We start from the raw sequence: 17,370 nt of genomic DNA on the forward strand, positions 1-17,370 counted from the left end.
CACAGTCAAGTTAGTTACAGAAAAGAACCTACAGCAAGTGGGCTCTAAACTTTTCTCCTGGCTGTGGGGGTCAAAGTTACCTGCTGCCTCCACCTGCCTGAAGCCCACCCCAAGCACTCCTCCACTGTCCTTACCCCTAATCTCCTACCTCTATGGCTTATCAATCACAACCAGATTCCTGGCGCCCCTGGCAGCTGGCCCTCTGATCCTGCCCCCACCTGTTTACCACTGGGTGGGAGTGCTAAGCAAGTGGGGCTGTCTGTCTAGGAAGGTACAGTCCCTGAGCTGGGGGATTTTAGTCATTACCCTGTCTGGGTTGCAGATGTCTGAGTGTCTTTCTGCCTGGGCTGACTCTCAAACCATGGTTAGGGGAAGAGAGACAATGATATATCTAACCCAAACTAGGGAGCCGGGTCTCTTACATGGGGACTAAATGCTAAGCCTAGGGGAGACCAAAGAGGAGCCGGGACACAGCCTCACTTTCTTCACTTTCAAGAGCAGGCTGGCTTAGCCTAAGTGCCATGGTACCTGGTCTCAATCCTGACTTTCTCATCACATTGCTTCGAGACCTATGCTCCTTCCCTAGTCTGCCTCCTGTTGCTCCTGTAGTGGCAGACCTGGCCCAGGGCAGGCCCTTAGCCTGCTTCTGCATTTGAAATAAATACTGTTTCTCTAAGCCATGCTCTTCTCTGGTCTCTTCCTCCTTAACTCCAGGAGCCTACAGAACCTCTGCCCTCAGACCCACAGGGAAAGTGTGAATGGGGTCCCTCTCCCAAGCTGGAACACAGGCTTGTGAAGTACATTTTACACCATAGGTGCTACACAAATACACATGCAATTGCAACAGATCAATATTTACCTCCATTGTGAACAAAGGATCTGACGTTCTCCATTTTATTTTACTCCATTTCACTTAGTTCAAAAGCCCTGAGGGCCGGGGAGATGCCTTAGTGGGAAAGAGAAGAGCACTTCCATGCAAGCATGGGAACCTGGATTCAAAGCCAAGACCCATGAAAAAGGGTTCCATTCCCACCACCCACATGGCAGCTCATACCTGCCTGTGATTCCAGTTCCAAGGCTTCTGATGCCCTCACATCAACATACACGCATGCAGGCAAAAGACAAATGAGCATAAAACAAAAATAAATTATATATATATATACTGCTCAGATGCTTGTGAGCCCAGCACTGTGCGGTGCAGACACAGGCAAACAGTTGTCTTACTGATCAGCTGGCTAGATGAAGCAGAAAGCCTCAGGTCCAGAGAGAGACCCTGTCTCAAGGGAACAAAGTGGAGAGAAAGAATGTGGGAGACTGGACATCCTCTTTTGGTTTCCATACTCCATTACCCAGGTGTGCAAGGGTAAAATGTATCCGCGAACACATCACACACATAAACTCTAGCCACAATCTGTCAAAGGCTTGGACCTGGGAGGTGGTGGCACACGCCTTTAATCCCAGCACTCAAGAAGCAGAGGCAGGCGGATCTCTGAGTTTGAGGCCAGCCTGGTCTACAGAGAGAGTTCCAGGACAGGTTCCAAAGCTACAGAGAGACCCTGTCTTGAAAAACCAAACCAAAACAACAACAACAAAAATACAGAAACAAAAAAACAATTTTATAATATGGCAGGGCTGGAGTGCAGCTGAATAGCAGAGTGCTTGGCTGGCATGTGCAAGGCCCTGGGCTCCACCTCTGCACACACACAGGCACATACAACAACAATAACAAAAACAAACAAAAAGCAACCCAACCACCACCACTACTACCAAAACAAGAGAGAGAGAGAGAGAGCAGCAAAGTGAGAAAGCCCTGACCTGGTTGCTTCAGTAAATGAAGAACACAGGAAGGGAAGACAAGATGCCCTGAAGGATGCCTGTTCAGAACTGTGAACAAACACTCTGCCATTCCTGCAGTGATTACTCACGTCAGCTGCCTGGAGCTGCTGCAAAAATGGGCACTCACTGGGACTGGGAGAGGTGAGGGCTCATCCACTGCTCCCGCAGTCCTTCAGGCCTGAAGCCTGGTGCCCTTTCGGGTATTGGCACCATGGGAAAGGTTTGCTGCCTCTTCTCACAAACAAGCCTGTTTTCTGCAATCAGAGTAAGAAAGTGGGGAGGGAAGCACAGGGAGCCGGGGCACCCATCAGAGGCTCTCGTCATGTCATCAAAGGCTCTCAGGGGTGCCACCATCCGTCCATGCCGAGAACCAGGTCCTGCTCCTTCGTAATATGCACTCCCCATCCAGCCAAGATCATGGATCACTTTGGGGGTAGGGTGGGGGCTCAGAAGGATCCTTCATCAGCTAAGTGGCCAAGTCCAGCTAGGTGGGATCCTGGGAGCTTGAGGGGGTACGCTGTGGCGGTTGGTCCGGATGGTAGAGAGTCTGGTGAAGCAGGGCACGGACTGCAGGGAGATCATCAGGATCTGAAGACCAAGAAGAGAAGGTGAGAGACTGCCACTGCCGGGCCTCCGGGGGCGGGGCCACTGGCTGTGCTGACACTCACCCACACCCAGCTCCTGCAGGAGGCTGTGGTACTCAGGCTCAGCCTCCAGCAGCTTCAGCAGATTAGTGGACTCCATCCGCTCCAGCTGCACATCCCAGTACACATAGATCTTCTGATTGAAAGTGACGTATACCAAGCAGGGGCTGTTGCGGCCCTCTTTGCAAGCATACTGGCCTGGGAGACGGGGGCAAGAAGACAAACGTCAAGACTTAGTCCTGGTGGCGGGAGGAGGGTAAGGGCAAGAAGACATCAGAGGCAGCAGTATTAGCCCTTCACAGAGATCAATCCACAAAGGCCCCTTTCCTATTTCTTCTCTGCTAAGAACCCAGTATAGTATGTAAAATAGTAAAACATATCACATTCTAGATATGGGAAAGACACAGTCAGCACCCCAAAAGATGTATTTGTAGGTCTTCTCATCTTGGTGGTACTCTGGAGTAAAAGAGACAGCCCTGCTAGTGCAAAGGGCAGGTTAACAAAATAACCAGCCTGCTTCTTCCTTTCAAAGCACACACCAACCTTTCAGGTAACTGGGGAGTTTCCCAGCTCCTTCCATTTATTTTGGGGTCCTGGCGACTGAGCCCCGTTTTGTACCTGTCAGTCAAGGCTCTGCCACCAAACTGTATACTGTCAGCCCATTGTCCCATTGTCATTTTATTAGCCAGATCCCTGCCACCCAAATAGCTACCGCAGCTCCAAAGTCCCGAATTTAAGATTACAGAGAATACTCGGGAAGTGTTTTCTTCAGCCTGCCATGATCAGCTGGAAACATTCTCCCACGGCCATCCCACTCTTCACACATTTAGAGACGGAGCCCTCACTGTGCTTGCGTCTCATTCCACACTGCCACGATGGGGCTGGAGAGGTGGCTCAGCACACTGGCTCCTCTTTCAGAAGACCAGGTTCAATTTCTAACACCCAACTATCTGTACAGCGAGTTCTGAGGATATGATACCCTCTTCTGGCTTTTGTGGGCACTGCACAGTCATGATACATAGACATACATTCAGGCAAACATTTAGACATATAAAAATAAATAAAATTTCCCATCCAAATTAAAAAAAACAAACTGTCAAGATGGGAGCGTGGTACCCATCCATCACCCACCAGTGAAAACTAAGGAACCCATTTGTGTTTGGGCTACACTTAATGGAAACAAGTCAATCACTTTCCAGCACATTTACTAAGCTTGAGTAGCTGAGCTCAGAGGCTACTGTCCCACCTGCACAGAAGGCACGGATATTTTCATCCACCTGGAAGCGGACGACGGTGCGGTTGTGATCGATGATATATGTTTGCCCATCCCAGGCACACGCTACCACCTCCTCAAGCCCATTGTCCTGAAAAAGGTCAAAGACAGGGTGCCAGAAGGGTCAGGGGCTACTTTAGAAAGAGACCTAGTCAGATGTAGTAGCACACACCTGTAATCTCAGGGCTTGAGAGGCAGAGGCAGAGGCCAGCCTGGGCTACACAGTACATAGCGAGCTCCTGTGTCAGAAAAGAACAAAAGATCTGATGGTGGGGTGGAGCAGTGAGATGTAAGAACCGTGAGCTTGACCCTGGGTGGCAAACCATAAACTGGGGTAGTTCTCCCATGTGCCAAGTTCCCAACAGGGCAATCGTAATCTACTTTGCCTAATGTTCAAAGCAACACTATGATGCAAACATTATTCTCAGTTTTATTTGATTTTTCGAGACAGGGTTTCTCTGTAGCTTTGGAGCCTGTTCTGGAACTAGCTCTTGTAGACCAGGCCGGCCTCGAACTCACAGAGATCCACCTACCTCTGTCTCCTGAGTGCTGGGATTAAAGGTGTGCGCCACCACCCCGTATTCTCAGTTTTATACTGGGAAATTTCTTCTTAGAGGGATAATAAAGCCCAAGGTCACAGGCAGGGGCAAGACCCAAACACAGATCTGTTCTACTGGTCAAAGCCATGGAGCACGCACCACAGTGTGAGCAATGTAGGCCCTGTCATTTGAGGGCTACACTGATAAAAAACAGACTTGTGGACAAGAAGAAACCACAAGACTCAGCTACATTTGTGACAAATAGCCCACTTCTAGACCTGTAGCCTGCTTTCTTTAGGACTATTATTTTTGGTTGAAAGGCATGGAAATAATTTTCCAGTAGCCTCAAAGAGAAGTATTAAATTCTGTGCTATAAGGGCACGCTTGAGTGTAAAGAAAGGGACACATTCATTTTGTCTAAGAAAAAGGTTCACTGTTGACTGGGATGTGGGCATGGCTACATTTAAATGTCTCTCATGAAGCTGGAATGATGGCTTGTTTTTTTCTGGAGCACCTGGGTTTGATTCCTAGCACCCACAAAGTGGCTAATAACTGTCTGTAAGTGCAGTTCTAGGGGATCTGATGCACTTTTCTGGCCTCTGTGGGTACCAGGCATACATGTGGCACACAGACATACATGCAGTCAAAACATCTATGCACATAAAAGTAAATAAATGAATCTCAGAAAGGGAAAAAGTCCACTCACCGTGACATCCAGCTTCTCCAGGGCAAAGAGCTGGTGATCCACCTGTACTGACCACAAGAGCTTATCTGCTTCCTGCATCAGCTTCAGCGTCCCTGCAGGAAGAGAGGTGGTGTGTAACAATGTATGTGTGTGCATGCTGGGATGTGTATATGAGTGAGTGTGTGTGACTGTGTGTGGTATGTATGTGTATGTGCTGGTGTGTATGTGTGTGTGTGCTGGTGTGCGGGGGTGCTATGAGTGTGTGTGCATATGTGTGTGTGTATATATGTATATGCTGGGCCTTTGAGCAGACCCCTTAGGGTGTCTGCTCATGACCCGCCCACTCCACCCAGCCCAGGACTACTCACCATCTAGGGTGCACAGGGCAAAGAGACCTGAGTTACCAGTTTCAGGGCTATGACCTGTGGGGGGATGGAGGTAGGAATGAGGGCAGGGCCCTGGGTCTCCTTTCTCCCAGAACTGCCTTGTTCAGCTCTTCCCCTTCCTTACCTTGTTTGATGTTGCCAATTAGGTGAGTGGAAACGTTCTTGTTGTGGATCCGGCCAGATGTCTGGTGCAGCACTATGTCTCGGGCAGCTGGGGTTTCCCTGTTGGTAAGAAAGACGTTGGGCCAACGGGAGGCCAAGGGAGCTGAGTTCTCTAGGCCCTTTATATCCACCATCACTGCAGGAGCTTCACTTTCAGAAGCCCACCCCTGACCCGTTCTGACTCATGCAGCAAAAGGAAGGAAGGGTGATGGGGCTGCCGGGAGGAATGAATCCGAATGGTGGAATCTCTGCAAAGACCGGCTCATGGTGCTCAGATGTCGTAAAGTTAAAGCCCAGGACTCCTGGTCCTAAACAGTCTTTTCTAATAGGGCCAAGTGCTTGGGCTGCGGCTTAGATGATGGAGCCTTGGCATCTGCATTGGCCTGTCTCACCACCATGTCACCCTGCCCTTACTTTGATGCACCCACCACCTCATCCCCTTACCTACTGTCTCCTGTGGCCTCCTCAGAGGCGGGAGGGGAGCCAGCATCCTTGTTCCAGGTACACAGCAGAACTGCGTAAGCACACCCTGGCTGTGACACAACCAGCTCAGGCACACCCAGAGGCCCTGGGGTCACAGAGAGACTGTCGACCTGCACCGAGAACAGAGTCTTAACAGGGGCAGATCAGGAATGGAGGGAGACTCTGCTGCTAGAACCAGGGAAGACACGGGCAGGGCTTCTGAGAATTAGCCTCTAGTTTGATGGAGATAGGAGGAGTTCTAAGGTCCAAGAGTCTTGTCTGGCACCACCCACCCCAGACCAGGCTCCTGCTGTGTGCCCCACAGCACACACTGAATTCTCAGTGCAGTCTTTGTACTCTGCCTGTTACTAAAATTCCACTGAGACCCTGCCTAGGAATGCTGGACCTCTCTCGTCAAGGACATTTTCCTTCTTCCCAGATGGACCCCACATTCCACAAGCCTCCTTTTTTTTTTGATTTTTCGAGACAGGGTTTCTCTGTGGCTTTGGAGCCTGTCCTGGAACTAGCTCTGTAGACCAGGCTGGTCTCGAACTCACAGAGATCCGCCTGCCTCTGCCACCCGAGTGCTGGGATTAAAGGCGTGCGCCACCACCGCCTGGCTCACAAGCTTCCTCTTGACTTTTCTGTTCACTGGCTCTTAGCGTAGGTCCCCAAACTCTGCTTCTCACCTGACCCTCCAGCATCCACTTCTTGAGGGACACCAGTTGCCCTGTCAGGTGTTCAGGCCCCTCAGCCAGCTCTTCCCAGCGGAAGGCCCGTACCACACGGTCTGTGTAGCCTACCACCAGCTCGTAACACCCATCTCCATCTGTAGGCACAGAAACAATGGATTTGCAGCCGAACCACAGCTTGGGCTGCGGCCCCCTTTACACAGCCGGCACTCCCAGCACTTTCAGTTGAGTCCAGTCTTCTGGGCCATGAACCACATCCTGTGGTAACTGCCCATTCCGGCCTGGTCTTGCTCGTGCCGTTTCTCACTGAAATGCTACGCAGGGTTCACCATCTCTGCTCTCTGTTTCCTACATCCATCGCACATGCTTCCTACCTAGATAACTTCTAGTCAAGCAGCAGCCCCATGTTGCTAAGCTCACTCTTGTCACTTTACCCAAATGCCACCTTCCAGCAAGAACGTCCCTGACAACTCTATTTAAAATCGCTACCTCTTGGGTCTGGCTCAGTAGTTCAGAGTACTTGCTGCTCTTCCAGAGGACCCCAGTTAGGTTCTCAATAACCATGTCAAATGGCTCACAACTTCCTGTAATTCCAACTACAGGGGTTTGACCTTCACTCATGTGCACAACCCACACACAAACCTACACATAATTAAATACAAAGAAACCTTTTAAATTGCTGTCTATACCTTGCTATCTTCAGCCTTTGATTTATTTTATCCCAACACTTGTTACCTTCTACTATAGCACTGAATGACTGATTTTCGGCTGGGATGAACTCAGGCCTGGTCACGCTGGACAAGTGTTCTAATCCTGAGCCAAATTCCCAGCTTCATTATTTAATTTTCTTATAAAATTTATTCTGTCTCTTCCCAGAACAATCTAAGATGGTATGATTTTTTTTTTTGCTTGCTTTATTCACTTTGTAATTCTAGAACAGAGAACAGTTCCTAGCTCACACTAGTTCCTAGTTATTGAGTAGGAGCTCAGTAACTATGCCTCAAACATACAATAAATGAAAATAAAGTAAAACCAAATAAAAAGAGAAAAAGTAAACACACAACAATGTACAAAATGGACCCAACTTTCCCCCTTTGCTGCTCATGCTCACCGATGTCGCTGATCAGCATGACCTTGGTGTTGGCTGGGATGTGCTGCTTGAAGACAGGACGCTGTTCTTCTCCAAGAGTCTCATGGTGCCCAGAAGCATCCAGAGCCTTGGTGGATGTCAGGTCAAATAAGTGAAGCCAGCCCTCTGCGCTGACAGCCACCACCAGGTTCTGGGAGAGAGAGAGGTACAGCAGAGGTGCATGAGGCGGGGAGGGGCTAAGAAGCAGATCTCAAAGGCCAGGGCCGACCTTCCCAAGGAGTCGCAATGGAGGCAAAGACCTGGGGTTCTACCCTAGCCAGAGAAGCCCCGCGTCCTTACCTTTCCTTTATTACACACGTCTCCGACCCCAACACAAGTCAACTGCAAGAGAGAAAAGGAGGCTGATGAAGGAATGATGGCATTCTTTCCTAATCACCTAAAGCTTGTGTCAAATGACCTATAATGAATTGTCTTTATTGACAGACACGTTGAGCTATATAATTTGGTTTATTCATACAGCAATACAAAGACTCAAGCAGATAAAAATTCAGACTTAGGTAAAAATGAATAAAATCTAGCTGTGTGCTCTTCCAGCACTCAGAAGGCCGAGGCAGAAGCACTGCCATGAATTCCAGGATAGCCAGGGCGACACAGCAAGACAACGTCCTCCCGCCCCCACGCAAAAAACCCCCACCAAATAGGAAAATAGCCAGATTATTATATTTCTAGATTATTCCAATTATCATCCCCATTTTTATTATACAGTCATGTATTGTATAAGGACATTTTAGTCAACAGAACATCACATATCTTATGGTAGACCTATAAGATCTCATCATACAGCTGCGTGTCAGTTAAGAGGCCGAGGCAGGAGGATGCCAGCCTGAGCTACAAAGCCAGACCCCACCTCATAAAGCTAAGGAAACACAGTAGCTGTGTTAGCTTATATAAATGCTGCGGTGGACACCTGATGTTAAAGGAACCTAACAAGGCATTTCTCAGAACGCATCCTTGTTGTCAGCGGCACTGCATACTATCAGAAATCTTAGGCAGCCTCCATAAAGCAGCAAGCTCATCCTACAACATGAAGGACAATATAGTTGTCTTTTTCCCCCCTGTCAAACTGACAAAGGCTAGAGTTATATGAGAAGAGAAACCACAGTTGAGAACATGCCTCCATCAGATTGCTTGTAGGCAATTTCTTGATTAATGCCCGATTTGAGAGGGCCCAGCCCTGGCCAGGTGGTTCCGGGCTGTCTAAGAAAGCAGTTCCATGCTCTCCTTGAGTTCGTGCTTCCAGGTTCCCTCCTGGAGAGCCTGCCCCAACTTCCGACTTCACTGTAGACTATAAACTGTAAGCTTAAATAAGCTCCTTCCTCCTCAAGTTATTTTTGGCCATGACCTTTATCACAGCAATAGAAAGCAAAGTAAGAAAATAGTCTTGTGAGAGAGTTGAAAGAGGGACAGATGAGAGCAATTCCTGGGGTTACCCTCCCCCAGAAAACAACTCTGAAGCAGTAACTAGGGTGAGTTGCTAGGGAATCCCCTGTGGGACTCCTTGGCAGACCAACACAAAGGTATCCTGGCTCCTTCCCAAGCCCCACTGAGATAAAGACTGACCATTCCCTGGCAGGAGCAGGTGAGCCACGGCCGGCTGTCATCGTTCTTATACACAGACAGTTTTCCACTGGTGTCTCCCACTACTAGTTCATTTAACTGCAAACGGAGAGAGAACAATGTTAGGAAGGAATTTTACAGAATCCCAGAAACCACTTCTCAGCTTAGTTTGTCATGGAAACAACTAACATTGCTGGGCAGTGGTGGCGTATGCCTGTAATCCCAGCACTCTAAGAGGCAGAGGCAGGTGGATCTCTGTTAGTTCGAGGCCAACCTGGTCTACAGAGTAAATTCCAGGGAGCCCAAGTTACACAGAAAAACCCTGTCTTGAAAAACAAACAAACAAAAAACAAAACAAAAAAAATAAATAAAAGAAAGCCTTTGATGGCTGCAGGTGTAGCTTGGTTGGTAACGTGCTTTGCCTAAAACGCCTGAGGCCCTGGTCCCATCCCTAGTACCACATAAAACTAGGCATGGTTGCTGGGTGTGATGGCATTGCTTTGGTCCCTGTACTCCTGAGGCAGAGGCACAGGATCTAGTCTACAGTCAGGGCCACATAGTGTCTCAAAAATCAAAAGAAAAACAACATTAAAAAAAAAAAAGAAAAAAAAAAACAAAAAATGAGAGAAAACAGGCATCGTGGTACACACCATAAACTTAGCACTAGAGGTAAACGTGAAGGCACATTGTCGGAAGTTTGAGGCCATTCTCAAGTTACGTAGCAAATTTAAGGTCAGCCTAATACTGTCTTTAAAAAAAAAAAAAAGGCAACGAGAGGTATGGTAGATCTGCCTGTGATCCCAGCATTCAGGAGATGGAAGCCAGAGGGTAGCAAGTTGAAGGTCAGCCTGGGTTACACAGTAAGAACATGTTTCAGGGGAAAAAAAATCTTCTGAGACTGGTTGCTCAGGAGCTAGGGGTGTTTCAGTAGCAGGGCAGTTGCCTGGCACAGGTGAAGTAAAGGGAACCCAACAACAAACAAATATTTTGGAACCAACACAGTGAGTTTCCCAGACCTTACTTCCGTGTGTGCGCAATGGAAAAGTTCTACACGAGCAGTGATCCAGGTAGATCAGCTAGCAGCACAGCTCTCCGCCCAAAAATGCCTAACCTTGTACACTCACTGGTCCATTACAAACGCAACACATTTTGAAAACAGTCCAATAGTGGAACTTTGGAAAAATATTACTTCAGGCTTCCTATTTTGTCAGAGGTCAAAAATACAAAGTCAGGGGGCTGGAGAGGTGACTCAGAGGTTAAGAGCACTGACTGCTCTTCCAGATGTCCTGAGTTCAATTCCCAGCAACCACACGATGGTTCACAACTATCTGTAATGAGATCTGGTGACCTCTACTGGCCTATAGGATATATGTAGGCAGAATACTATATATATAATAAATAAATAATTAAAAAAACAATACAAAGTCAGCTCCCAGGGTCCCATCTCTTCTTACAAGGCCCCTGAGTTTTAGTGATTTTCATTATGGGAACACATAGGAATGGACCTGTCTCAGGGATGGAGCCGGAAGGTGTTGCTGGTGTCAGTCTCTCTTGGCTCTGGGGGAGGGAGGGTCTCTTCACAGAGCCTCTCCCCACCACAGCTAATCCATTTGGGGAGTCAGGTGGCTCCAAGCCCTGCTTCTACAATTACCTGATCTTCTCTTGGGAAGAAGACAACGTCTCCCCCAAAGAGAGAAAGCTAAAGTTAGATTCTTAAGAGATCAACAACATTAACGTGGTATAGATCTACAGTAAGGAGTGACATGAATCTGTTAGAGCCAGCTATCTGAGAGCCCTCCCCCCAAAAATAAAGAAATTTGAGACAAACTGGGATTGACATAATGATTTGACTTTTAAAAATGTATTTTTAATAGTTATGGGAGTTTTGTGCAAGGTTATAAAAAAAAAAAAAAGGAAGCCAGGCAGTGGTGGCACACGCCTTTAATCCCAGCACTTGGAGGCAGAGGCTGGCGGAGCTCTGTGGGAGGCCAGCCTGGGCTACAAGAGCTAGTTCCAGGACAGGCTCCAAAGCTACAGAGAAACCCTGTCTCGAAAAACAAAACAAAACAACAACAAAAAAACAAACAACAACAACAACAACAAAAGGGAATAGCAGCATATATTCTGCTTATTACAGCCCTGGCAGCTGAGGTCTCAATTAGTCACCTGAGAGAACTTTTGCAGACACCATGGAGAGAGGATTCATAGGGCAACTGTTGGATTTTAACACAGATCTTTCTGATCCCATTTTTACCCCTTTCTCTGTTTCTCACTCTCTTTGTTTTGTCTTTTTTTTTTTGACAGGATTTCTCTGAGTAACAGCACTGACTCTTATGGAAACTAACTCTGTAGCAGGCTGGCCTTGAACTCACAGGGATGGGCCTGCCTCTACCTCCTGAATGTTGGGATTAAAGGTATACACCCCACCAAACCCAGCTCTCTCTTGCTCTAAAAGATTTATTTTTATTTTATGTGTATGGATGTTTTGGCTGCATGTAAGTCTGTGCACCTTGTGCATGCCACGTGTCCTCAGAGGTCAGAAGAGCGTGTCAGGGCCCCTGGAACTGGAGTTACAGGTAGTTGTGAGCCCGAGTGCTGGGACTAAAACTGGGGTCCTTGGAGGAACAGCCAGTACTCTTAGACACCAAGCCACCTCTCCAACAGTGAATACACTTTTCTTAAAAATTTTAAAGCAGAAACTTATGGGTCGGGGCTGGAGAGATGGCTTAGTGGTTAAGAGCATTGCCTGCTCTTCCAGAGGTTCGGAGTTCAATTTCCACCAACTACATGGTGGCTCAAAACCATCTGTAATGAGGTCTGGTGCCCTCTTCTGGCCTACAGGCGTACATGCAGGCAGAACACTGTACATAATAAATAAATCAATCAATCAAAAAAGAAAAACCCAAACAACTTATAGGGCCATGGTCACGTAGGGCTACATGCATGCCTGCTTTTCTGCACTATCCAGAAAAGCACAACTTCCCCTGCCTCTGTCCTCTCTAGGCATGCGTTCCCTCACACTTGGCGCTTTTGGAAGGCATTTCAGGCTTTCCTCCCCACCATGCAGTTGCTCGTGTGTCACGTGTCTGACCTGGTTTCCTGCTAAAATGGCATGGCCTTTCCCTTCTTCACCCCAGGCAGCTGCTGCTGTTTGACAGCTTGCCTGCCAGGTTTTTAAGTTTTAATAAAATTGTCTTTGTGCTTCCAAAACAAATATTTTTAAAATCACATGTATTTATTTACTTGCGTGTGTGTGTCTATGCACACACACGTGTGCCACGTGGTGTGTAAGAAACAGCTCTCTCCTTCTACCATGTGGATCCTAGAGCCCAAACTCAGATCACCAGACTTGGTGGTAAGCGTCTTTATCTGCTGTTCCTGTTTACATTTTTTTCACGTATAAAATGCTGAGAGGAGCCTACAACGAACAGTGTGCATGCCTATAATCCCAGCACCCAGAGGTTAAAGAAGGGGGGAGGACTGCCAATCCCAGGTCAGCCTCAGGGAGGTACACTGTGGGACTTTACCCAAGAAAGAAAACGCTCAGCCGGCCCTCAGTTTCTAGAATGCTCAGCCATCCTCCCTTCTTGGTGAGAAGGACCTCTCAGTTTTGCAGAGCCACAGAGACAGAAAAAGAACCATAAAACAGCACAGTAAGGTGCTCGCTTCGGCAGCACATATACTAAAATTGGAACGATACAGAGAAGATTAGCATGGCCCCTGTGCAAGGATCACACACACACACACACACATAAAAAAAAAAAAACAGCACAGTAAGTACACTGAGCAAGCAGATGTAACCCAGTCGGGCAACCTGAGGCGGCTCCCAGTTTTCTAGCACTTGACAGCTTCCCATCAGATCTGTTCCCATCAGAGCTAAGCTCTGGCTTCACCAGGCCAAACAGCGACTTTAAAGAACCCCCGAGGGAAAGTCCACCACGCTCAGCAGTGCTGAATGAGAAAGGTTTCATCTCCCAGAGACTTGCTGTGCCACATCCAGGCAGGCTTCTGTGGGTGGCCTAAAAGCATGTTTTATCCCTGGCTTCTGCCTCCATCTAAGCAGGAAATAAATGAGCATCAAAGAACTTTAGGCTAAGGGTTTATCAGGTTTAAATCAGTCTTTGTCCTCAATTCCCAAACACCAAATATTTGGGGACCACAAAGCATGCTTTTTTTTTTTATTATTAATATTATTTTCCCCTCTGAGACAGGGTTTCTCTGTGTAGCCTGTCCTGGCTGTCCTGGAACTCACTCTGTAGACTAAGCTAGCCTCAGACTCACAGATCCACCTGCCTCTGCCTCCTGAGTACTGGGATTAAAGGTGTGCACCACCACTGCCTGGCACACAAGCCATAGTGGGGTTTTTTTTTTTTTTCAAGACAGGATTCTCTGTGTAGCCTTGGCTGTCCTGGGACTCACTCTGTAGACCAGGCTGGCCTCAAACCCACAGAGATCCTCCTGCCTCTGCCTACTGAGTGCTGGGATTAAAGGCATGCGCTACCACCTGGCCACAAACCATGTTTTATTGGTAATTCTGAGACAGCGTTTCATCATGTAGTCCTGGGTGGCCTGGAATCTGCTGTGCAGATCAAGGTGGCCACAGACTTGCAATGATCCTCCTCCCTCTCCCTCCTGAGAACTGAGATTACAGATGTGTACCACCTCGCTTAGCAGCAAATTTTTCCCTTTCTTTTTTCTATGTTGGCATGGTGGTGGGGAAGGAAGGCAGGGTCTCACACGTTCTAGACATGTGCCCGGCCACTGGGCTACACCCTCATACAGTAACAATGCTTATCTATAGTCATGTGCTGCAGCTGACCACTTGTTAACTTGTCCATTTTCCCAACTTCTTCCATCTTTCCCCCTAACTACACATGTAGCTCTTCAGGTGGCTGTGCAACAATCACATTTGTTTTGTCTTTCTTTAAAAACAGCATTGGGACCAACACCTTCAACATACAATATTTTGTTTTTCACACTGCCTTTCGTAACAATTTTATATTGAAAACCTGAGTTTGATCCCTGGGCAGCATCCACATGGTAGATGTGAGCACTGACTCCTGCAAGTTGTTTTTGACCTCTATACTGCACTGTGGTACGCGTGTGGGTCTTTGACCTCTATACTGCACTGTGGTACATGTGTGGTTCTTTGACCTCTATACTGCGCTGTGGCGCATGTGTGGTTCTTTGACCTCTATACTGCTCACCCTGTACTCGCACATGCAAATGAACAAGTGTAATTTTAAAATTATTGCGCGTGGGAGATGGAGAGATTGGCTTAGTGGTTTAGAGTACTTGCTGTTCTCGGAGAAAACCAGTTTTGCTTCCCAGCCTCCACATGTCAGCTCACAACCATTTGTAACTTCAGTTTTAGGTGTTCACACACACACAAATCCTATTCTTAAGGATGTTATAGCAATGGTGTTCACAATGTAGGCAAGAAAAATAAGAACAGCAGAAAGTACAGCTGAACCTCTGTATGAGCGGTGCATTGGTTTCAGGAATTCTGTAACCACAGACTAGTGTTTGTACATAACCTCTTGGACAATTTAATTTTTCTTTTCTTTTCTCGCTCTCTCTCTCTTTTTGGAGACAGGGTTTCTCTGTGTAGTCCTGGCTGTCCTAGAACTTGCTGTGTCAAGCAGGCTGGCCTTGAACTCTGAGATCTGCCTGCCTCTGCCTCCCCAGTTCTGGGACTAAAGGTGTGCCACCATGCCCAACTCAATCCTTATTCTTTTATTGATTTCTGTGGTACCAAGAATTCAACCCAGGGCTTTGTTCATGGTTAGGGAAGTGTTTGGTAGCTATGTCCTCAGATTGCTACCATATCACTTTAAATCATCTCAAGGGCTATATGAATACAGACCCATGCAGCATAGAGTTGGGCCAATGGTGGGCTCTATATGTCAGGATAAATGCCATTCAGGTTTGTGTAAGCACACACTATGATGTTAGGACTACAATGTAATCCAACAATGCATTCCTCAAAAGTATCCCCTTCATTCGGGGATATAATGTATAGTAGCTATTCCGTACTGTTTGTGTAATGGTGTCAATAAATGGAACTTGAACATGTTCAGGACAGATCCATTCTTTTCCCTATGTGGGCCTGGCGAATCCTGGGCATGGAGCACTTGGATTGGGAAGGCTGATAACTCTAATATTTCCAGAGCTTTAACTGCGCCCAGATGTGAAGCGATGTGTTCCACCTCTGTAATCTGTACTTATTTATAAAAAATGATGAGAAAAGGAACAATTGCCTAGGAAAGAAAAGAGTTGGTGGGCATAGCTTGTGCAATTCAACAAACAGGTAGCACTACGAAGTCGCCAGACACTTGAGTCTATTCTGGGTGGGCACAGGAGAAGCCTGGCATGATCAAGACTGATTGTGGGCTATCTGCAGCCGACTGCCGCAGCAGAGGAGTCTACCTGTTGATTCCAGTGCGGAAGCCAAGGGCAATAACAAGTGTGCAAGCAAGGTAGACGGGAGGGCAGAGCCATAGGTAGAGAGCTATTATTAAACGAAATTTACCAGTATAAAAAAAATTGGCCGGGTGGTGGCGCATGCCTTTAATCCCAGCCTTTGGGAGGCGGAGACAGGTGAATCACTCCGAGTTCGAGGACATCCTGGTCTACAAAGCAGTTCAGTATAACCAGGGTTGTTTTAGAGAAACGCTGTCTCCAACTGGGGGCTCGGAAAGGTAGAGTTTTGAAAGGGTATTTCGACTAGGGGAAAGCAATAATGCAGGGAACTTGATCGCTGCTTTACAAGGCTCCTACTCTGACAAATCATTGAGCTGGGCAAAAGGACCAATTATCTATTCTTTAAAATTATTAATAACAAACATAACATATGGCTGAAGAGATGACAGCGGTTAAGACACTAGCTGCTCTTCCAGAGGAATAGGGTTCGATTCCCAGCACCCACGTAGCAGCTCACAGCTGTCTGTTACTCCACTTCTAGGGGATCCAATGGTCCAATGGGCCTCTTCTGGTCTCTATGGACACTGCACACATGTGGTACATAGATGTACATACAGCAAAACATTCTACACGTAAAATTTAAAACTTAAAAAAAAAAACAACCCAAAACTGTTCCAGAGGTTCCTGTCCAATTACGCCTCCGGCTATGTTGCTCAGGGACTGAGACTGTCAATCAAGTTTGTCTTTCGTACGCCATGATGGCTCCAGTGCGCACGCGCACCACAAGCTACTTCCCACCTCTCGCCCCGCCCAAGTGCTGTCATTTGCAGTGCGCATGTACTCACCGCGTCGTTATCGACGTCTCCGAGGCAGATGGCGTGCGGGAAAAGGCTCCCGCTGAAGTCCAGCGCCACGCGCTGCACGTAGCTAACCGACCTCATGGCACTCTGGAGGGCTGGGGCCACCGCGCCTAACGACCCCGGGTCCTCACGACAGCCGCGCGCGGGCGCGCGTTAAGGCCACCAAACCGGAAGTGTACGTCACCGCCTGAGCCTCCAGTTCCGGCTTTCTTTGCCTAACCTTAGGGAAGGAGGCAGGCTTTCCCGGCCCGAGCCGACCTGAGGCCGGGGGCTGCACTGTCTCCTCTTAGGCGAGTCAAACCATCAACGGTTGCTCTTATTAGTAGCTGTCATAATTAATAATTTTGTTTCCCAACAGTTCTTTTATGAAATTACCCAAAAGGAGTTATCGACACAATTTAGTGGATTGCAACCCACATTTAAAAAATTTAAGAGGCCAGAAAAATAGCTCAGCAATTAAGAGCACATGCTGCTTTTGCGGAGGACCCAGGACCGATTCACAGCCCTGATGTGGCGCTCGCACCCGTCATTAACTCCAGTTCCAAGAGATCCGAAGCCAGACGCCCTCTTCTGGCGTCCCAGACACCCACGTGATGCACAGATCACATGCAGCAAAACGTTTAAAAATGCGAATAGGAAAAGACTCCAGTAGCAAAAAGTATTACTTGTGACAGCTTTGTCTCAGTTGTTTCTACTTACAT

General features: G+C 47.6%; 1 protein-coding gene and 1 non-coding gene across 2 annotated transcripts; one reads left to right on the forward strand and one right to left on the reverse strand.

Moving 5' to 3' along the window:
- Window positions 1-864: 864 nt before the first annotated feature.
- Window positions 865-17,244, reverse strand: Itfg2 (integrin alpha FG-GAP repeat containing 2). Its single transcript, XM_050121962.1, has 12 exons — window positions 16,655-17,244; window positions 9,390-9,485; window positions 8,109-8,150; window positions 7,791-7,959; window positions 6,677-6,816; window positions 5,970-6,118; window positions 5,488-5,585; window positions 5,346-5,399; window positions 4,999-5,090; window positions 3,727-3,844; window positions 2,505-2,678; window positions 865-2,424 (listed from the first exon to the last, which is right to left on the reverse strand). Exons 1-12 carry the CDS (start codon window positions 16,748-16,750, stop codon window positions 2,321-2,323), a joined length of 1,332 nt encoding a protein of 443 aa, XP_049977919.1. The 5' UTR covers window positions 16,751-17,244; the 3' UTR covers window positions 865-2,320.
- LOC126488517 (U6 spliceosomal RNA) lies at window positions 13,045-13,152 on the forward strand. Its single transcript, XR_007588726.1, has one exon. It is a non-coding gene; the product is annotated as a U6 spliceosomal RNA (small nuclear RNA).
- Window positions 17,245-17,370: the final 126 nt, after the last annotated feature.

The sequence above is a fragment of the Alexandromys fortis genome, unplaced genomic scaffold, assembly GCF_014885135.2.
Source record: "Alexandromys fortis isolate MF-2015 unplaced genomic scaffold, M_Fortis_MF-2015_v1.1 scaffold_208, whole genome shotgun sequence".
Lineage (NCBI taxonomy): Eukaryota > Metazoa > Chordata > Mammalia > Rodentia > Cricetidae > Alexandromys > Alexandromys fortis.

Bases quoted from the DNA above. Each gene is read 5' to 3' on its own strand.
- Itfg2 (XM_050121962.1), bottom strand. From the start codon at position 16,750: ATGAGGTCGGTTAGCTACGTGCAGCGCGTGGCGCTGGACTTCAGCGGG. The intron at 6,817-7,790 runs GTGAGCATGAGC...CTGTGCCTACAG, and splicing joins CATGCTGATCAGCGACATCG to ATGGAGATGGGTGTTACGAG. The intron at 5,400-5,487 runs GTAAGGAAGGGG...ATCCCCCCACAG, and splicing joins AATTGGCAACATCAAACAAG to GTCATAGCCCTGAAACTGGT.